Below are 22,692 nucleotides of genomic sequence, written 5' to 3'. Positions count from 1 at the left end.
GCACACTTTTCACTCTCAGGCAAATAATATCGAGAACTTAAATCATGCTCCAATGAGTGTGTGCGACTGTGGGTTTGACCCGTCCGTGCCGCCTCTTCTTTTGGATGGCAGACAACAACAACACAGATGGTCTTTGAGGTTGACACCCAGGCATCACCATGGCAACCGAGAGCCTCGCTGCCCAAAAGAAAACATCTGAAACGACATCTCGGGCCGGGCAGCGTCGTCTCTTCCTGCCAGCGCTGGTCTGCAAGCTGATCATTTCATTAACAGTGACATGAGCTAAAAGCCTTTATTGAACAATGCATGTAGAATTCAAAGTGTATTGAGACTCTCTTTGTACGGATTTAACTTCAACATGTCTTCCTCTAAACTGTTAGTGTGCCCGTTAGACCAGATGTCTACAAAACACCATCAGTCAGTTTTAAATGAGACTAATCTGTCTTAATTAACAGACCACAGGGTTAATGTAATAAAGCAGAACTAAAACCCTGAGCTGTTTCAGCTGATTAGAAGTTGATTTGTAGCCTTCATTTGATTTAAAATCATTCTTGTTGTCCAATAATTATCTGATTGACAGACATTCCTGCATGTAAACAGGAAGTCTTATTAAGGTTAGTCTGGAGTTCTGTGCTGAGACAAACACATTATAATGAAAGCAACAAATCTTTATTTATGAATGAAGTCAGGTGATACAACTCAGCAGGTCTGTATTACATACAGGCATGTCTTGAAGACACAAGCTTTTAAATGGCTTTTTCTGACAAAACTCGACCCTACAAAGGTCAGAAACGTGGAAGCAGGTATGTCTTTCATGGCGAGCCGCGTCATTGGTTGCTGCATTAGCACATCAGCTGTAGTGTGTGTGAAGCTCACGTCACAACACATTTCTGAGGCCATTTGTTGACTTCGTCTCGGTGTCCATGTTTTTAATGGCACCTGACCAACGCTTGGTGCAGCAACAGAAGCTCTTAGCTGAGTACGGATGCTCATGTGACAGCTCCAGCTACCAATCCCAAGGATTACAGAGCCTATCGATGAGAGGATTGATCCGTTAATGACGCACTTTGAGGGAGCACCTGGATCAATGGGCGTCTCTGGGTCAGAGGATAGAAGACGTTGGGTACTGGGGGCAGTGATACTGAAGAATGCCAGAGTTTAACAGCCTGGTTTGTGTTGTTTCATGGTCCATGGAACATACACTGAACAAAAATATAAACGCAACACCTTTGTTACTGCTCCCATTCCCCATGGGATGGACGTAGAGACCTAAAATTCATTCCAGATACACAATATAACCATCCCTCCCAAACAGTGGTCACAAATCAGTCCAAATGTGTGGTAGTGGGCACATCTGCTATATTGAGATAATCCATCCCACCTCACAGGTGTGCCACATCAGGATGCTGATCTGACATCATGAGTAGTGCACAGGTGTACCTCAGACTGCCCACAACAAAAGGCCACCCTGGAATGTGCAGTTTTTTGCGCTATTGGGGGTCTGGGGACCCAGAACCGGTCAGTATCTGGTGTGACCACCATTTGCCTCATGCAGTGCAACACATCGTCGCATGGAGTCTATCAGATTGTCAATTGTGGCCTGTGGAATGTTGGTCCACTCCACTTCAATGGCTGTGCGAGGTTGTTGGATATTCGTGGGAACTGGTACACGCTGTCGCATACGCCGGTCAAGCACATCCCGAACATCCTCAATGGGTGACATGTCCGGTGAGTATGCTGGGCATGCAAGAACTGGGACATTCTCAGCTGCCATCTGCCCTGAACAATGTGAACCATGATTCATCCGTGAAGCGCACACCTCTCCAACGTGCCAGACGCCATCGAATGTGAGCATTTGCCCACACAAGTCTGTTACGGCGACGAGCTGGAGTCAGGTCAAGACCCCGATGAGGACGACGGGCATGCAGTTGAGCGTCCCTGAGACGGTTTCTGACAGTTTGTGCAGAAATTGTTTGGTTGTGCAAACCAATTGTTCCAGCAGCTGTCTGGGTGGCTGGTCTCAGACGATCTTGGAGGTGAACCTGCTGGATGTGGAGGTCCTGGGCTGGTGTGGTTACACGAGGTCTGCGGTTGTGAGGCCGGTTGGATGTGCTGCCATATTCTCTGAAACGCCTGTGGAGACGGCTTATGGTTGAGAAATGAACATTCAATGCACGGGCGACAGATCTGGTTGACATTCCTGCTGTCAGCATGCCAATTGCACGCTCCCTCATTGCTTGTGGCATCTGTGGCATTTTGCTGTGAGACAAAACTGCACATTCCAGGGTGGCCTTTTGTTGTGGGCAGTCTGAGGTACACCTGTGCACTACTCATGATGTCAGATCAGCATCCTGATGTGGCACACCTGTGAGGTGGGATGGATTATCTCAATATAGCAGATGTGCCCACTACCACACATTTGGACTGATTTGTGACCACTGTTTGGGAGGGATGGTTATATTGTGTATCTGGAATGAATTTTAGGTCTCTACGTCCATCCCATGGGGAATAGGAGCAGTAACAAAGGTGTTGCGTTTATATTTTTGTTGAGTGTATATGTTGTGCTTTTATTTCAACCATAAAAAGCCACATTGCATTTGACCCCCGAACCCACCCCTTTCCCAGCGCTCCTTATTCTTCCCTCTGGCTTGTTTCCATGGTGCTGTGGTCTCCTCGGCTTCAGACACACTTCAGAATCAGTTGTCTCGTGTATCCACAGAGATGAAGATGCAGGAGGCACTACGTTATCTACCAACGACATTTACCAATGTCCTACAAACAACTCTCCAGCGTTGTGCACCTTTACAGGATTCGCCTGGTTAGAGTTGTTTGCTGCTGCTGCTGATGGTGGATATAAGATGATAGATTGTTGTTTCTCTGATATTGAATCTAACGCTCACCAACTGGATGAACTCTTTAATGAAAGATGCTCCCCTGTTGTTCCCCGTTGTTCTCCTCCATCACCCTTAGCAGCAGTAAATTAAACCCGGTGTGCCGTGAGACCTCGATTAGCTGTGGTCACGGTATTTTCAAGCACAAACACAGAACTTTGTAACAAAAAATGAAGTTTTATACATTTTGTGTGAATCTGCATCAGGGTTAGGCGAGTGTTTCATGTTGATCCACATTACGAGTTTAGGCTTAATACTGACTGAAGTCTAGAATTCATTGGATTGAACTGTGTGGAAGCTGACATAGCCAATGGGGAAACCACATCAGAACAATGCAATATTATACATTACACTGTATATATTTAATGAGAGTATTTATATTACTCTCATTCAACTTTTCATTTCTAAGAAGATAACGGTCTTTCTTTGTTTACTTAACCCTTTAAAGCCGGTCGGAGCGGACACACTCCGTTTTGTGTAACTATTTTTAAATCCCGGTAGCTCTGCAACCGCGTAAGCTAGCGCAATAATTTGTTTTGCATATGAAACCGGAGGAGTTGTACTTACATCTTATGCCATCAGCTTGTCCTCGGTCACGGTTTCCTTCCACATAAAGCTTTGCAAAAACTGCATAAAAAGCGCTTGCAGCAACACAAACATGATATTCCAGAAACACGCTTTGCCGATCCGATCAGCTGTTCATAACACTTCCTACGTCCATCAGCGCGAACTATCGCATGTCCGCCATCACCTGCCTGAAACCGGAAGTGGCGTCATTTTGCGGAAATGTAGTATTTTACCATCAGGGCCTCATGAGCTTATACTGGTGTTTTTAAAAGTTATGTTTGACTTTATGACTTTGTGTCGTTTCTGGGATGCTGAGGACTCATATTGCACTGCTGGAAATAGTTTATTTTGATGCATGTGGTGCTTTTTTGCAAATTTGCATTAATAAAATAAATAAATTAAATTAAACTATGAAGACACTCAAAATAAATTTCCTGTGGTGGGAAACTATTTTGTGCAACTTTTTTGTATTTACAGTTTTGAGGGATAAGTCTCTTAAATTCCTCTAACTAGAAATATATGTTAAAAAAACAAAAACGATTTTCAATTTTTTTGTAGTTTATTGCACCTTTTTGCAATTTATGTAATTACTATGCACTTAATACATACATATTATTAAAATTTAGGCTATAATGGTTGTGTTGATGTATAGCAACTTGAAATGCTCCCAAAAATGGCTCCACAGCAGGTAAAAAAATAAAGTAAGCTCTGGCAGACTTGGTTCTATGGTAGGTCTTAAAGGGGTAAGAAGGCCGTTGAAGGTGCTGGTTAGAATCATATCAGTACTGTGATATATGATCATTCTTCACTGATAAACTTGCTTGTTCATATTGTAATATCTGTATTCATGTAGGTTTCCTGCGTAAAGTGAAATTTGAAAAAGTAAGAAAGGAAAAACCCCCAGAAATGAAAACATAAGAAAATAAAAAAATGTTGGGAGATGGCAAATTTATCCTAAACATATCAACGGTGTAAACATCTAAAGTTGGAATATTATTACATTTTCTTATATTTTTATTGTGAGTCTAAAAGATTTTTGACTTGAAAATGAAATTTGTTTCTGGTTTGGACTGACCCCTCATAAGGCTGTGAGGTAACTGTATTTGAAAGGACTAAGTGGATTTTATATTTGTTCTCACAGACGTGAGGCTTAAAATTGACATGAATTATTTCTGAGGACTGGGATACATCTTTGGCATCCCAGGTGCTGGTTGATCTGTTTCATCCTGTCAGTTCTGGCAACACTGTCACATTTTTCATTTTTAAACAAAGATAGATTCATTGCCCCGACAACACTTGGCCTTGTCAGGACAAAGATTCATTGGACATGTCAAAGACAGCATGACTGCAGCTAGATAACACTGTTGTGTCCCAGAGAAACGTTTCAAAAATGACACACTGAAGAACGTCTGGCTTAAAATCTCTCGAGCTAGCTTGTTTTTCTGACAGCTGTCCAGTGTCAGTAAGTTGTTGTGCAGCTAAAAGAGACTTTTCTCAGTTTACTTGACACAAAGATGAGCTTGATGCCAGCGACTGTCTTTGCTGCTGTTCAGCAGATTTCAGCAGTATGACTTAGAAATCTGATTCAGTAAGAGGACCAGATGTTACAGTCCCTGATAATGCATTGCTGTAAATGGAGAGACTCTTGAGGGACGGCTGTTATGAGGAAAGCCCAGACACTTTACCAGCAGCACGCATCGTTGTGCCTCAACTTTGGGTCTTTTATCGACACTAATCTGCCATTTTCCTTGGTTAGGTTTGGGGATTACAGGTCTGATCTAGATTATCATTTTAAATTTGGGACACATCGTCAGTAGTGGACCTTGGATTCATCGGGTGTTTCGGCCATTATCACTAGACACCCTCATCCAAGGAGGCCCTGCCAGGGTTGATCCGGCCCTGGAGTCACTGGTTTGTGTTAAATTGTTATTTCTCTTCTTTCTTCTGTTTAGTTTTCTACAAAAGGGACACGATAGGCAGTGGCGTGTCTAGAAAATCTTTGTTGGGGGGGGCAGGTAGGGGCACAGATTTGAAGAAGGGTGGCAGATGAGTTCACCATAATTCAATAATCCTATAAACCTAATAACCGAATGTGCTTTTAACTGTTATTAGAATGAGATTTTAACCACTACGGTGCAAAGTTTTTAGATACTGCGTTGATGAAGTACAAGAGATACAATCAGTCAGTGTTTATTCAGCAGTCAAGGACAGCAATATTTACATAGTGTTTTTACTGACATATAGTGCACATATGTTTTGGGCAAAAACATTTTTGAATATTAAAATACGAACATTTGTAACAAACAATTGACAAATTAGCCAATTCCAATGCAAAACTTTATCTGCCTGTTAAAAAAAGAAGATAATCTTCTCACAAACTGGTGTTTGATTTTGAAACAGGGAAAAAGTGGAGAAACAACTGAAAAGACTAACATTTGAATAAAACCTGAAAGCAAGTAAATACTTTCTATGCTGCCTTATGGTCAACTTTGGTAATATTGATAAAGAACAGCACTGGCTGATGATGAAATACAGTCAGCTGGCATGGTGACACTGCCAGTATAACCTGCAGGGCTGGACTGGGATTTTCACTACAGACCGGCCCACCAGGTATTAAAGCCATAAAGCCTTTGAATGAAAACAGACGCTGTGGTGACAGTGATGTACAGTCTTGTTGGTATATTGATGATTTCTATACATTTTACGTCAGATAAAAACTTTTTTTGCAAGATTCAGATAATTATTTAATAAAAGCGAGATATTTTAAATGAGAATAAGAAAGAAAAGTATGTCTTTGTGCCCCCCTCTCCCTGTTAATGCCCTACCTGGCCCCCTGGCAACACTTTGCTAGACCCGCCCCTGCACAGTTACCAGCTGTCAGCTACATAAAAAAGGATCCTGGTTTCAATCCAGATTTATTGGGGAAGGTAGCACATCGTACGTTGCTCGGATGATGAAACTTAGTCTGTTAGACTCCATGCCCCAGTTTTCACTCCATGAGAGTTGCCTCTTTTCCACACTCTCCCAATTCACCCAGCAACCCTGCTTGGCCAGCGCTACGGCTCTGGCATGTCTGGCTGTTTCCTCCTGTCGACGCACCTCCTCCACGTTCGGTTACAGATGCCTGTTGCCACTACATTTGACTTTCCTGATATTGCAGTTTTGAGCACTTGCTTGAGAAGTATTTACTGGAGTGCTTTTTGATGCATAAATGTGAACATCATCAATATTAAATCTATTTTAATTTGCAATTGCAGGTCCCTTGTGTTGGCTCTCACTGCGGTATAGCATCACTTCCTGTTCCTGCTGCTACTTATAGCGGTGTTTCTTTAGCTCTCTCTCTACTTAATCAACCCCATACAGATGAAGTACAAACTTTTATATAGCAGCTTATTTCATACTGTAACCTACGTGTGATTGGTCACTTCCTGTTGAGTCAGCCACAAAACATTTTCAAAGGATTAGCTAGTGTAGCTCTTAGCCCAGTCACTAGCATCTGGTACTTTTAATAAAAAGCTGCTGGGGGCTTCCTGTGATGCATTGAATGTTCTTCTTCACTCGTCTCTTTTAACTCTGTGCTCACTAATCCTTAGTAATTAAACTCGGGCTCTCTGTCCTGTAGCTTGCCTTTGTCCTGTCTCTCTGCTCCCAGCTCTGGCGTCCCTGAACCTGGTTATTCTGAAGTTTTGTCCTGCAACAGTGTTTTACCATCACATTGTTGCCACGTGCTTGCTCAATGGGGGGCTGTATGATTTTGTAGGGTTACAATATAAAGCACCTAGAGACATGTGTTTGTGTGAACGGATCTGGGACCGCTTGTTGTACTGTTGGAGGCGTGGCCTCAGGTCGATGTGACTTGTTACTCTCCTCTCACAGTGCGTCTCTGGCCAAAAGATAATGTCAAAGAATAAACACAAAAAGCTTATTTACATGAGTGTACTTTACTTGTGTTTAATCATACATGATATAAGTTTCCATAATAATGTGGGCTTAATACGCTACGAATGCACAAATCCCTCAGTGCTCTGTAGTAAGTTATGTAACCACTGAAGCTAAATCGGCCTCTGGCCGTGTCTGGGGATATGAGTGTTTGACCTCAGCCTCAGCAAGCATGAAGACCACACACAACCCACACCCGACTTCAAAAGACTTTCATTTTGTGGGTCTGACCTCTGCAGCAGATTGCCTCCCCTCTGACTTTCTGATTGAAGTATGACCTTTGGGTTCTCTGGGGATTTGTTAAGATGTGTAGTTTGAGGTGCTTTGCTTTAACTTAAGGTCTAGGTATAAGGGTCAGCAGCCTTTAAAGAGATGTTCTGCTTAGTCATGTTTTGATTTCATTGCAGTCACATATATTTCTATTTTCTACTGTTACTTCGTTGCATTTAGTTGATTCACACATCCCTGACTGTACCTTTCAGTTGTGTGTGTTGACGGGTTTGTACTTGTGGGTCTCTTTCCTACTAAAGCCGTAGGTGCTCTGTTCAAAGGCCTCATCTTGTTGGCTTGAGACTGAGGTGCAGAGGTGAGAATGTAAGTGTGCTTCCCCCACAATTTTACTTCAAAAAATAAAAGGTAGAGTACGTGCAAGCTGTACATGACTTTTTTATCTATAGTGTTGAAGACGGCATATTAAATAGGCAGGTTAATTAGTGATTCTAAAATGGCCATGGACACGAGGTAGACAAAGTGTCTAAAATCCACATCAAGTGTAGTTTATAGTTCAAAGGGTTCGAAGGGAGCAGTCACTGAAAAAGTGCGACATACATGTCAGTCACTTTTTCAGTTTTCTTGGTAGACTGGGTAAAGCAACAAGATAAAAAAAAAAGGCTTGGGAAGAATTTACCACCTAAACCCACCCCCCAGATGACTCTCAACATTAATAAAAGCCGAGGGAGGTCAACAGTGATCACTGACTGTTTTAGGAGCTTTTTGAGATCAAATAGAAGAAAATACAAAACATTAAACATGTTAACAACACAAAAGCCATATTAAACGCAGACTACTTTAGACCCGGAAGTAGGATTCGTCACGTCATCACTGAACGACCGGATAGGCCTACAGAGGACCCATATGTGCAGCGTCATCCCTGAACTGCTGTGTTGTAAGTGGTTGTTCCGCGCTGACAGACGGGACAGAGCGTGGAGCGGTGCGCTAAAAAGATGCCAAAGCGCATCTTTTTAGAAAAACTGCAAAAGAAATTTCCCTCGTACCATCCCGGTCGGAATAAATGGGAGGCGCAGTGCTCTGTGTGCAGAGCTGGCACATAACGTAACGTTTGTGTGTCTAACAAAGGTGCCGGAGATCTTGTTGCTTACATGGACACAGAAAAACATAAGCAGCATTTCTAGACTTTAACACAGCTGAAAACTTCAGCAGTGCACCAAGACTGAAGCTGTTGTCACTCTTGAAGCTAATGAAATCCAGCACTGTGGCATTTCTCAGACTTCAGTAACCATGGAACAGGGAAAATATTCCCAATCATACTGTGACTGGAAGAAGCAGAAGCAGAAACCATTGCACAATACCTCACTGGTACCTCATTGGTACCTCACTGGTACCTCACTGGTACCTCACTGGTCATTGTTCTTATACAGATGAGGCATTATTTCTGTAACATTATTTCATTCCAGAGGTTTTTAAGTTGTTGTTTTATTTTGCACTTGTTGACTTGTAAAAGCCTATATGACATTTGTTATTTCACCATTCATTAACCGCACAGAGGAGGCATCTTTTAAATATGTTAACATTTTCTTTAAACAAACAGTATTATTGAAACTCCATGACTGGGCCAAGTGTCCTGTTTTATGGAAATCAAAATATGGTCACCCTACTGTTACTCCCCAACACTGTACGACCTGGCTGACGCCCCATCAGCTGACAGCGATCGCTGTAGGAGACGGTGCTACCACTGTGCTGACCAAGTCACTCATTGCATTTAAAAACACAATGAAATTTGAGTTGCATCACCATCAACCAGTAATGAACATGAAAACATGACAGTTTGTCACCACTGTGATACTTTGACTGCATTTCTAGACTCACTGCGCAGTCAAAGCCCTTTAGACTACAGCTTTCAGCCTGCTTCACTGAGCTGATCGGTAACATTTTTACTTCCCTGCAAACAAAATCCCTTAGAAACAGGTGTGTGTGTGTGTGTGTGTGTGTGTGTGTGTGTGTGTGTGTGTGTGTGTGTGTGTGTGTGTGTGTGTGTGTGTGTGTGTGTGTTCACTCGTGTTGCTGGGTGTTGACTTTCTAGACTCTGTGTGTGTCGTTGGGTTACACTGAGGACGTGGCTGGTAGGATGAACTGGAATGACAAGGCCCATCATACATAAGGAAGCAGCATTGCAGACATGCCAGCTCACTGAAACCAGGACGGCAGAAAGGCCGGTCCATTCATCGCCACAGAAAGATCTCCTTGTTACGCCAGTCCTTCCACTGCACCTCGTGTTCTTCCTCCACTCGCTTCCCAGAAGTGACCGATGGGAACACAATACAAGGCAGTGCTCTATCTTGGAGATGTTTGTTGATGCTTTGGTCTCTGTTAGAGTTCAGATGAAGGCATGACATTATAATTTAATCAGTTACACTCGAGAGGTCGAAGGGTAACGGCTCTGGTTTGGTATTGACAGTGTAATTGGTTAGACTGAGACCGTCGACTGAAGACGTTTTTCCACATTAACCTTTTGATTTATATTCTGGGCTGCGCTCTTCTTTCTTTTACTCTGTATAACCCTGACTGGATTCACAGTTCATTCATGTTTGATAGAATTTTCATTGTTTGATTTTACTTTATTGTGTTTATTTGCTTTTTGCAGAGACTGTCTAACATTTTTAACTATCTAAGAATTAGACAGCTACTTATATAGATCCTTTCTACTCTAACAGGGTTCAGTGTTTGCCCAAAGATCAAGGATCAGCATGCAAAGTGGAGGAGCTCCGGATCTGATCTATAAACAGCCCGTTCAGTTCATTTGTCTCTTAACTTTGTCCATCTTAAAAGTCTGTACTAATATTTGTACAAGAAAGAATTTCAGCATACTCGTACATACGTACCTTAAAGCAAAGTGAGTCGGCATGCAGCAAAAACACTTGTTATTATAATGCAGTGTAAAGGACGGTATATACGTTCATGTTTAAATGTCACTTCCTCAGATCCAAATATAAATCCTGCATTTTGACAGCAGACTGGTTTGCACACTGTTGTTACTGGTTCCTAAAACCGAGGAGAAGATTTCTGACCCAGCTGAAATGATCAATGCATTCTTCTTGTCTTCTCCAGTGCAATCATTCAAAACCGCTGCAGGTAACACCCAGCAGGAAGTGTGTTCTGAAGTAACTGCATTGGTTATTGCCCGTCCACTCCTTTCCTCATCTCTGAATCTCTGTCAGGACACTGTTCATCTCCAAACATGTCAAAGGCATCGACCTCGGCCTGAGACACACATCACCAGTACCTGTCTTAATGTGAAGCAGTTAGTTTGACCCCTGTGTGCTGACACACCACAGTATGTTGGGCAAAATGAAGGTTGTCACAACAAAATCCTAATAAGTTGTGTTATCGTGTAGTGAAATGACCTCATGTGTCATTGCTCAGTCTGTATTCCCAGTTCACCAGCTGACCCCCCCAGTTTAGGTCACGCCCCTCCATCCCCAGCCACCCCTCCACCAGCGGCACCACCACGTGTATAACATGCTGTTTGCTGCACGTTGTGATATGCATGTGTTATTTGAGCACTGATGCACGCTGTGGGCCACAGTGCAGCTCCTGTGTTGACTGTTTGATATACACTGAAGGATTCTGCAGGCTTGTGTGGTTGCTTTGCCTGTTTTGTGTTGTTGCAGTCCTCCAGCACAGTGACACGCTGGACTGTGGTGTGACGCTGCTTTAGTTTTGTCGACACCTAGTGACTAAGATGTGTTCTTACATTCATCTGCCAGCAGCACACACCGGGGCAGTCAAGCATTCATGGCTTTGAGTATTATCGTTAAACATGTTTTGGAATATTAAAAAAATTGTGCACATTAATATTAATATTTGCATTTTTAAGGAATTTGTCTGTGGAGAAAGTGATTCGATATCAAGGACGTTTCTTTTCTATTTCATCGTCATGCATTGCGAATGAGGCATTTTTGACACATCTCGTTTATCCTGGGATCTAAATGCTGACTGTGCATCGTTACTATAACAGAAAGGCGAAGCGTGTCAGAGCAGAAAGCAGAACATCACACCTGTCCAGCAGGAAGTTGCTGGATCCTGTGGAACAGCAACTTCCTGTCTGTAACAGCCAGATAGACTCTTTGATTACAGATGTTTTAGTCTGCTCTGATCAGAGAGACAGATTCAGTGTGAAACCTGGTAAAAGTATCTGTGTAAAACACTCAAACTGTACCCGTCGTTTTAAACGTTATCGCTGAACATTCGGCTGCAGTGCATCAGTAACGTCCCAGATGCACAGAATGATGCAACAAACCTCATAAAGCCAGTAAATCCTCTGGTTTTGATTAACTGGCGGCCTCAACACTAATCTGTTATATCTGAGATATGGGAGACAATTTAGTTTAACTTCCTGTGAGCGTTTTACTAGGTGATAACTGGCCAGACAAAATATTTAATATAAAAATCTGAAGCACACTAACAACAACACATCATGTAATCAGTCTTATTAGTTGTAAAGCAAAAGCAGCAAAGTTCACCAGTGTCTTTGTATGTAAACGCAGGATGTTTCTTCTTCTTCTTATCTGTTGCTCTCAGTTTGCTTGTGTTTATTTGCTGTATGAACAAGCTAATGTAGGCTGACTGAAGCAGGCTTCAGCCCTCACATTGACACTGAGACCTGGAGGGAGGATGCTGGACAGACGTGGCACACCCAAACATATTTTAAGGCCCCGGACCACAACATATTCAGTTCCTGCCTCCAGGAGGACTTTGACACATGGGGTCAGAACGGACAATATTGTAAACCTGCATCGTTGAAGCACGGAGCTGGAAGGTGGTTGGTACCTGTGATGGTGGTAGTGGTTGAAGTTGGTGGACACCAGGAGGTGAAGGGAAGCAGCTGACATTTAGCAGAGTTTGACTCTGGGAGTAGCTGAACCAAGTAACCAGGCGAGGGCGTGGAACAGGGTGTGCTGCTAAGGATATTACTGTTCTGCTAAATAGAAGGAAGGAGGATCTCCTCAGTCTGGGGTCGAGGGGAACGAGTGACCCCACCCCACCGCTAGGCCCTGGAATACATGCATGTTGTAGGTTTGTCTTGGTTGCTAGGCCTCTGCAGTGGCTCGTGGAGATCTGGGCGGTGCCTGTGGATCGGCTGACGGGGATGTTGGTTCCCATCGTTAAGAAGAGCAGCACAGTATGCTCCACCCACATTATTCAGCCTTCCTGGATTAGAGTGAAGAGTGTGGTTTATGTTGTGATTGTGAAATATCTGGACCAGGATCTTTGTGTGTGCAGGGAAGGTTGCTCAAACACGGTACCAGTCTGCGGTGGTGAAGCGAGAGCTGAGTGCAGACCAATGGGTCTCTGTCCCTACCCTAACCTATGGCCACAAGCTTTGGGTAGTGACAGAAAGCAAGCAGCAGAGAGTGACTGGTCTCGCAGAGGTAGGGTGAGGAGTTCAGTCACTTGGGAGAACTCGGAGCAGTGGAGCAGCAGAACCAGAGCCAGCTCAGGTACCCGGGGCACCACAATCCAGATCTTGGGCACCTAGTGAGTAAGGTGTTCTGGCATGTTTCACCACGAGCAGGTCCTGTGGTAGGGTCAGGACATGCTGGAGAAATGACATCTCTCAGCTGGCCTAAGAACGCCTGTCTTCACCTGGATGAGCTGGAGGAGGTGGCTGGCAGAGCAAGGTCTCTGCTCCTCCACACCATGGCCCCAGACGTGGATGGATGGTGGTGGATGGTGTCGTGTCTTTCTTGATTTTCAACACGCAGTGCAGCTACATCTGTTGTCTGTATGTTGGCGGTTTTATTCTCATGAATATCATGGTAAGTGATGGTTTTTTAAAACCTTTGCGGCCCATAGGTGGCTCTGCTGTGTCTGTAGCCACGCCCTGCAGTGACCTTCAGTGCCAAAGAAGATTTGCAGGTTTGCTTTTCAGGCACATGATTAGAAAATAGTTGTGAACGAACTAAATAACAGTTCTCTGTCTGCAAGGGATACTGCAACAAGTTGTGTTTACACAGTGTGTGTGTGGTGGGAGTGGGCGTGGCTAGTCTCTTCTCCATTGTGTCTTCATCACAACATTGTGATTCTAGGTCAGCAGAGAAGTCGCCTCTATTTTTGTCCCCGTAATCCCCTGTAAGAATGCACACGCCCTGCAGTGTGCGTGCATGCGTTTGTGTCTGCGTGCATGTCAGCTGCAGTGTGTTAATACCTCTAGCGTGTTACACACTAATCCACTCACAGAGTCGCAGGACCGCTCTGCCTCCCCCCCTCGTCTCCCCTTCTGTCTTGGCTCGGACACCCCGAGTGGCCGGGACACAGTGGATATATTTGACCCCGGCGTGCTGTGGCCTCTCTGGAGCACCCACGAGTGCAGGCATGGTGGTAGGAGCAGCAGGCCAGGTAAGCGCTGAGGGTGGACTGGGACAGTGACACTGAGCTTTATGACAGGTACTAAACTGGAACTGAATTCTTCTTTAATCAGTGCAAAGACCTGCAGTCTTTCATCTAATGCTGTGGATTCTTCACCTGTGACACTGACTGTTGGTTCAAATAGCACGGACTAGCTTAGAGTTGGGCCAGGAAGGACAACTTAAATCAGAGTCAATTTCTAGTAAAACTTTGTGTATTTACCCTTAAAAACAATGTAAACTAATGCTGATAAAGGTAATGCAGAAGGTTTTGTGGTTTTCATTCACAGACGGAGCTCCAGGGTTCGGCCTACAGCTGCTTATTGTTGGAATAAAAATTAAATTCATCGTTTTCCTGTCCAGCTAAACTATATGCTTTGCTTTGCCTGTGTAAGCATGCACATAATTATGTTACCAGACTTTGTTATAAAGCTGAGGTTGGCAGAGTTGTAGCAGTCGTGGCTTCCTAATGAACCCTGCGAGTGTGGTGGTTCCCCCAGAGTGAAAGCAGACTGGAGACGACGTACACAGAAGGCTTAACTGCTCGTGTGTCGTCAGCTCTCGATGTGTAAACTGGACTTCGGTTCTTTGAGGCGCGTTTGTGTTCAGGGCCGTCGATCGAGTGGAACATGTTGAGGCTCTGATGTTGGACGGGGTTGTTCTCCAGCTAGGTTTTCTTACTCGCACAGCTCTCTAATGCCACGTTAGAGCAGAAAGTGGGACACGGTAAAGATGAAGTATATGTGAAGCAGGGAGGGTGATGTCATCACCGCCTCAGGGGAATTGTGGGACGGCTCATTTGGCTCAATGGGACCGATGAATCGAGCGCCCTCGGCGCACCCGCTCGCTCTCTGTATTCGTGATTGTCCTTTTGTGTCCGCTGTGCGGTGAGACGAGGACTCCTGATTGTTCTGATTATCTTCCACACAGACAAAGGAACCAGGAAACTCTCCGTGTTAACCACACACACAGCTTCTCATTATGCTCGTGTGAGCTCAGGAGAGTCTGTTAATGAAACTCAAGGGATGTGCTTATCCCAGACCCCCCCATGGTGAGCCTACCTTCCCCTTCTTCACTGTCACCATGATGATGCCCCACACCCTTGTTGCTAGGCAATAACTGATGGAAAGCAGCCGCTGCATTGCTATTGTGAAACCGAGGCTCAGTTTGAAATAAATCTTGTTGTAAACGAAGGCTTGAAGGTACTCGGTGGTGAGATTGTTCCTAAGCAGCCTCCATTAAGCACTGACACAGACGACACTGAGGTGATATCTAAAGATGATGAACACTGGATTTCTTCTTGAAAGCTTTCAGTGAGACAGCTCTGTGCTGTGTGCTAGCTGAGGAAGCTTGGACTTGAGAAAAGGTTGTTTCAACCTAAATGTAATCTCTCTTTTCCTCAATCTAAGTCCAACTTAGATATGAAGAAATGACAGCATGCTGGAGTCAGCTCTGTCCTGGATGAAGGCCTGGTGGGTGTGGACTGGACCCCTAACCCTAATCCGGCCTCTTCACTCCTGTGTCCTCCTCTTTTCCACTGTTGTTTGGAATAATCTGGTTTTCTGAGTGTTTCTGATGTGAAAAATGATAAGTTAACGTATTTCCTCTGACTCACGTGACTCCAACGTGGTTGTCAGCCACACGAGGAAAATGATGGAGCTAAAATCCTCCACGTTACACTTCATTTACTGCACTCATAGGTCACCTTTCATGCACACGGGAGCGTCTCAGTTCAGCTCTGTGCTCTACTTTGTAAATTGCAAACAACACCCTGAACTTGTGACTGGCCAGGGGCGGGACCGTTAATGAGTTTGTGTCTACAGATAGGGCTGCTCGATTATGGCACAAATGATAATCACGATTATTTTCACTGAAATTGAGATCTCGATTATTTGACGATATTTATTTAACCCTTTAAGACCGACCATAGAACCAAGTCCGCCAGAGCTTATAGTATATGTTTACATGCTGTGGAGCCATTTGTAGGAGCATTTCAAGTTGCTATACATCAATACAACTGTTATAGCCCATATTTTAATAATATGTATGCATTAAGTGCATAGTAACTACATAAACTGCAAAAAGAGTGCAATAAACTACAAAAAAAATTTAAAATCGTTTTTGGGTTTTTTACATATTTTTTACATATATTTCTACCTGGAGAAATTTAGGAATTTTATCCCTCAAAACTTTAAATACAAAAAAGTTGCAAAAAAAAAATAGTTTACAACAACAGGAAATTTATTTTGAGTGTCTTCATAGTTTTATTTTGGAGATACAGCAATTTTTATATACTGCAGAAAAACCGAAAAACAATCTTATGATGCAAATTTGCAAAGAAAGCAGCAGGTGCATCAAAATAAACTATTTCCAGCAGTGCAATTTGAGTTCTAAGCATCACAGAAACTATTCAAAAAAGTCAAACATGACTTATAAAAACACCAGTACAGGCTTTTAAGGCCTACAAGTGAAAAAACGACATTTTCCGCAAAAATGACGTCACTTCCTGTTTCGGGCAGGAAATGGCGGACATGCGATAGTTCGCGCTGACGTCTGTTTCACTGTGGGAAGTGTTACGAACAGCTGATCAGATCGGCAAAGCGTGTTTCTGGAATATTATGTTTTTGTTCCTGCAAGAGCTTTTTATGCAGGTTTTGGAAAACTGTACGTGGAAGGAAACCGTGACCGAGGACAAGCTGATGGCACAAGACGTAAGTTCCATACGCAAAACAGATTATTGCGCTAGCTTACACGGTTCAGGTTCTACAGGGATTTAAAAATAGTTACGCAAAACAGAGCGTGCTGCTCTGACCGGCTTTAAAGGGTTAACAATGACTTTAAAAAAATAATATAAAATAGTGCAAATACTGATAACAGTGCAAATGTTTGCAATATAAGAAATTAATGACAAATGTAAACATCTGTGTTTAGTGAACTTTGCAGTGTTGCTCTGTGGTGCAGCTACGACACCGTAGCAAAGTTTACACACTGTGTCTTCTTGATCCACGTCTGACTGAACCCATAATGTTTCCAACCACTGAAGTTTTTTACCTCTCTGTTCAACCAACAGCAGTCACTCTCCTCTCCAAATAACTTCTGCTTAGCTTTCCAAGCTTCCCTCGGGTCCTCTTAATCAGCGGTCCCCAACCCCCGGGCCTCGGACCGGTCCCGGTCGGTGAGTCGTTTGGTACCGGGCCGCGAGAGTTGAGGCTCAGGTGTGAAATGTCTGTTTTTCAGGGTTTTTATCGGTTTTCCATGTTATTTTGTTATTGTTTTTATCGTTTACTCGGTTTTCCTGGGTCTTTTCACGTGTGTTATGAATAAATCTTCTTTTTTTCGGTACCGGTACTGGTTTTATTTTGTTGTATTTATCCGCGACACCTTAAAGGCCGGTCCCTGAAAATATTGTCGGGCATAAACCGGTCCGTGGAGCAAAAAAGGTTGGAGACCGCTGCTCTTAATTGTTGTGACACGTGTTCGAAATGCAGAGAAGTGCGCTCGATTTGCCACACGGAGCAGCGCGAGAGTGAAGCACGAGGGAGGGGCTAATAATCGGCTCAGTCATTTTTAATGATCGTTGAAAGCCCAGATCGTAATCGAGATTAAAATTCGATTAATTGAGCAGCCCTATCTACAGATCAGACTGAAATCATCTGTGTGAAAATCAGATGTCTTTCTATTCAAGCACAAGAACGTGCACTTTAATGTGTAGAAAATTAGGACGCTGTTCTTCCAATTTTGGTGTTTTTCACGTTCTTCTTTTGTCCGTTCTTTCTGCCTGTATGATGCCAACAGCTCAGCATATCTCGTTCCAGAACGGCGTAGTTGTTAATAATAATTCTTGCCCACGTGAAGGCAACGCCACGAAAATGTGACGTTCAAACTAAGAACATTAGCTTCTTCAAATATGTCAATAATGGCAACAGTATATAAAGGAATGAAATTAATAACATGGAAACCAATGAAAATGAATATTTCATGAAGTGACTGCTGTTGAACTCAGAGCTGTAACTGGACCTGCTCAGTCTGATTTATCAGAGTCTTTTAGCTTCAGCTGGAGCATTTACTGCTCACACAGCACAGCAGCAGCACATTTCTTTATTCATATACACATTTCATTACCACAAAGTGCTGTTTACAAAACAACTAATACTATAACTTTGTTACCAAACAACTCTCAGTGAATACAGGCGTGTTTAAAGATGAGATTTCAAAAGTCATTCCTCCGTTTTAGCAGCGGTGATGAATTAAAGCCCCAGAGCCTCTGAGCAAGGCAGCAACAAATGCACAAATGCACACATGTGAACACACAGTAGATAACAAGCTCCAACTGAACCACTGTAAGATGCACATGTTGGTGTTCATAATCACACATGGCTGTGGCACAGCTTCAAAGCCTGGGCTTCTCTGAAGCAGTCACCGACCTGCCGCCTCCTGACACTCACAGAGGTCAGAGGTCACAGCTCTGTCAGGGTCAGAGTCTGACGAGCTCCCACAGTCCATCGAGGAATGTGTGTTTTTGTGTATTTGACGATGAGGATTCTCAGCATGGAGAGGCAGCGTGTATCCAGTATGAGACCCTCAGCAGATTATCCTCCGCTCTGTTGGGGGAGATTTGGAGAAGATTAGTAACCAGGCAGATTTACTCCAGGTTTCCTGCTGCTATGAACCTCCACACTGCTGGATGCCCACTGCTAATACAATTATTGTGAGTAACATGCTGATCAGGTTAGGAGCCACTCTTTTCACAGGGGGCAGGAGATCGTGTGTTTCACGTCGTCTCTAATTCTAACTTTAATATACGTTTGACTGTCTGTGGAGTATCATACTGTCACTTTTCACTGCAGTGTTAGGACAGAACATGAGGGGGCGCCATTGTGTTAAAAAGCAAAAAGGGTGAGGTCGCGGTGGAAACGGAGGCGATGCTTCGTGTTAATGAGGATTATTTACGTTTAAACATGAAAAGTGTGCGTACTGCAACATTAATTATTATTATTACTGCCTCACATGAGTCAGTGGTGCTAATACTCTGCATTGCATCACATGTATAAAAGGATGCATTGCATTTTTATCATTTGTTTTTCTGTGTGTTTGCTCAAGCAGACTATACCATTTGCTGACAGGGGCAGGTCCCCCCCTCTGCTGAAATGGTACCTCCCTTGCTCTTTCTCCAAAGGACACACACTGACTTCCGTGTTCTGTATCTCCTCCCATTTCTTGTTACCAGCTCCTCCCCCTGCGTTTACCTCCCCTTCTGGTTTACTGGGAGGGGGGGTCGTATAATGAGAGAATCTGCTGCTCCCTCTGCAGCCCGAGTGGTGGAGGGAGGGGCAGCCTCTTCCCGGCTTCTCTATTGGTCTTCCAGCTTACCTCTTGGTGGCGTGTGCCAGGCAGCCCCTCCTCTCTCTCCATCCTGGGCTCAGATGCAGTTATCCAGGCAGCAGGGAGGCAGGCTTGCTAGTGCCACTCACAGTGTTTGCAGAGAGACAGTGGAGGATTCTTCCCGTTTTTGTCACCTGGAGAGGGGGGTGTTTCGTTGGACGGCGGGTCTCTTCTGTTAATGAGGCTAGCGTTCTGAGAGGACCACTGAGTGATCTAAGAGCTGTAGATTTCTGCGTGTGCAAACAGTGAGAGGACAGTCATGGCTCACGCTGCTGCTCACATTAAGAAGGCCAGGTCTGAAATGGACCAACCTCCGGATCTGAAGGCTCTGGAGAAAGCCAGAGAGAAGAGAAGGCGCTCCCGGGAACGGGCTGAACGCAAGCGCAAGGTACCAGGCTAGACCCATTTATCGCTCTCGCGTGACCAGTCGGTAACCAGTTAACTCCATCCCCTCTGCTTCATTGTCATCGTCTGGTGTCATCTCAGCTTGTTGCCCTGAAGAAGACTGTATCTTTACACGAACTGCAGAAGTTCCCCATTGAAACTGTCATTTTCACCTTCATCATCATCATCAACTTGTCTTTAGTGCTGCCACCAAGGACACGTGTTTCTTAAAAAGATGCATTTTCTTTACGACACATGGAGCCCGTGCTGCACCCTCACACGTAAATCACACGAAGCACAAGCCAGCTTTCAGAGGAAAATTGATCCTCGCTGCTGTCACTCGCCTCGGCTTAAACCCAGCTGAGGGATCCTCCTCAATCCATCCTTGACTCCGCTGATAATCTGCCGTCAGTAATGTGACCACTGATTGTACGCAGTCAGCACTGATGCGTCCTTATACCTCCCCTCCTTGTGTGGTTACACACACACATAAATAGCCCTGCTGTGTGTAGATGTACCTACGCAGTGTCGGCTGCATTCCTGTGCAGTGTGTTTGCTCAGGGATGCTGTCTGCAGTCTCTCAGGCAGAGACAAAATGCTCCTACGTTGGTGTTATTCCAATAGGTGTACCTTTTAACAAAGCAGGACACGACATGCAAGCACACAGTGGACCGCTGTGCACTGGTGCAAACAAAGAGTCTTAATAGTGAAATCCTTCGTAATGGTAACCTGTGATATTTAATGTTTGAAACACAATGAACCACTGATGTGTTGTAGCTTGAAAGGCTGCTGCAAACATGTCTGTACTGAATATTGATTAAGAGATAGGTGTCAGTTTGGATCGCTCGATGCTACCGTTGTGTAACATGGAAGCAGTGGAGGACATAAGAACACTGAACGGACACAAAGTAACCATGTGGGTTTTTGTTACTACTGCTGCGTCACTTCTAATAAGTCTCAAAGTTACTGACATCTGGCAATGATACATTTAACACACTGCACTAAGTAGATGCCTGAGCCCAGAAAGCAACGGTTTAGTTCCACCTCTCACACGGTCGAGCAGGTAAAAAAGAAAGTAGATAATCGTTGTATTTGATTATCTGGTTGTTGATCATCTTTATTACATTTAACAACAACCGATTGTGATTATTACTGCTGGAGTGCAGTGGCTAGCACTCACAGCAGAATGCTACTGGGTCCAAATGCACCCTGCCTCATACCCAGTGTCAGCCCACCAGCAACCCTAGCCTGTGTACACAGGAGATGGATGGGACACAGGTCAGTTTGACTGCACATGTTGATTTTAGGTTGATTCATATAGTAAATATAAGGGACGTTTGCATAGTTATGTGGATACAATTTCAATGACTTACCACTAGGGATGGGTATCGTTTAGGTTTTATCTGATACCGGTGCCAAACCGGTGCTTTTGAAACGGTGCCGGTGCTTAAATGGTGCTCAAACCGGTGCTTAAAGAATGGAGAACACAAAACTGGTCCAAAAACCTCTCATGTTCAGCTGTTTTTTGTAAAAAGATAACAATGTTAACCTTTTCTGCAGCTATGGGGCATATATGGTATCACTCTTGGCTGGAAGCAGTGCTTAAACAATGGAAAAAACACAAACTTTGTCCAAAAACCTCTCATGTTCAGCTGTTTTTTGTAAAAAGATAACAATGTTAGCCTTTTCTGCAGCTATGGGGCATATATGGTATCACTCTTGGCTGGAAGCAGTGCTTAAACAATGGAAAAAACACAAACTTTGTCCAAAAACCTCTCATGTTCAGCTGTTTTTTTGTAAAAAGATAACAATGTTAGCCTTTTCTGCAGCTATGGGGCATATATGGTATCACTCTTAGCTGGAAGCAGTGCTTAAACAATGGAAAAAACACCAACTTTGTCCAAAAACCTCTCATGTTCAGCTGTTTTTTTGTAAAAAGATAACAGTGTTAGCCTTTTCTGCAGCTATGGGGCATATATGGTATCACTCTTGGCTGGAAGCAGTGCTTAAACAATGGAAAAAACACCAACTTTGTCCAAAAACCTCTCATGTTCAGCTGTTTTTTTGTAAAAAGATAACAATGTTAGCCTTTTCTGCAGCTATGGGGCATATATGGTATCACTCTTGGCTGGAAGCAGTGCTTAAACAATGGAAAAAACACAAACTTTGTCCAAAAACCTCTCATGTTTAACTGTTTTTTGTAAAAAGTTAACAATGTTAACCTTTTCTGCAGCTATGGGGCATATATGGTATCACTCTTGGCTGGAAGCAGTGCTTAAACAATGGAAAAAACACAAACTTTGTCCAAAACCCTCTCATGTTCAGCTGTTTTCCACTTTTCCTTTGGTCATTTTAGCCTTTTTGGCCAGGGTGAAGGGAGTATCTGCCATCAAACAAGAAGACAGCCGCATGTAGCTATGATGATGTTTGCTAGTTCACCTTACATGCATTAATGTAATAACGTGGTTAGCCTACTCAACGTAAATTACACACGAACAACATGAAGCTACTCATGCAGAGAAGAACTGCTGCTGCTGCATCATCATCCTCATCATTTCTGCTACACTGGCAGGGCTAGGGGCCAGGACTCTCCTCTTCGGGTTCTTGGGGATGTTGCAAACTCCGGGTCCGACAACAGGCACCACACCACAGTAGATGTGCTCGGTGTGAGGTCTCGCAGCAAGCTATCAAATACGGCGCATTTTTCGGCTTTTAAAAAAAACGCTATGTGTCGCCAGGTGTGTCATCAGATTTGAGGTGTTACCTCCTTTGACAGTATCACAGTATCAGCTTAAAGCACTTGTTGCAGGCTGCTGAGTTTGCATCTTTTGCTGTGGAGTACAGCCAGACTTTTGACCGCTTCGCCTTGGGCATTTTTAATCTGT

At 43.8% G+C, this 22,692-nt stretch overlaps 1 protein-coding gene across 26 annotated transcripts in view; it reads left to right on the top strand.

Moving 5' to 3' along the window:
• ank2b (ankyrin 2b, neuronal) overlaps nucleotides 1-22,692 on the top strand; it is a 154,564-nt gene that overhangs the window by 46,752 nt on the left and 85,120 nt on the right. For 11 of the 26 annotated variants that reach the window (XM_026159431.1, XM_026159423.1, XM_026159498.1 and 8 more), the window contains exon 1: nucleotides 13,618-14,033. The exons of 1 other annotated variant lie outside the window; for it this stretch is intronic. In XM_026159431.1, the coding sequence (XP_026015216.1) occupies nucleotides 13,773-14,033 (261 nt within the window). In that variant the 5' untranslated portion in view covers nucleotides 13,618-13,772. Of the gene's footprint in view, nucleotides 1-13,616; nucleotides 14,034-19,320; nucleotides 19,812-22,692 lie in introns of those variants that run through there. 14 more of the 26 variants (XM_026159456.1, XM_026159450.1, XM_026159448.1 and 11 more) reach the window with 7 other exon arrangements.

Source organism: Astatotilapia calliptera, chromosome 3 (genome assembly GCF_900246225.1).
Source record: "Astatotilapia calliptera chromosome 3, fAstCal1.2, whole genome shotgun sequence".
NCBI classification, from domain to species: domain Eukaryota; kingdom Metazoa; phylum Chordata; class Actinopteri; order Cichliformes; family Cichlidae; genus Astatotilapia; species Astatotilapia calliptera.
The sequence above is the reverse complement of the archived record's forward strand: the minus strand, read 5'-3'. Positions and strand labels throughout refer to the sequence as shown.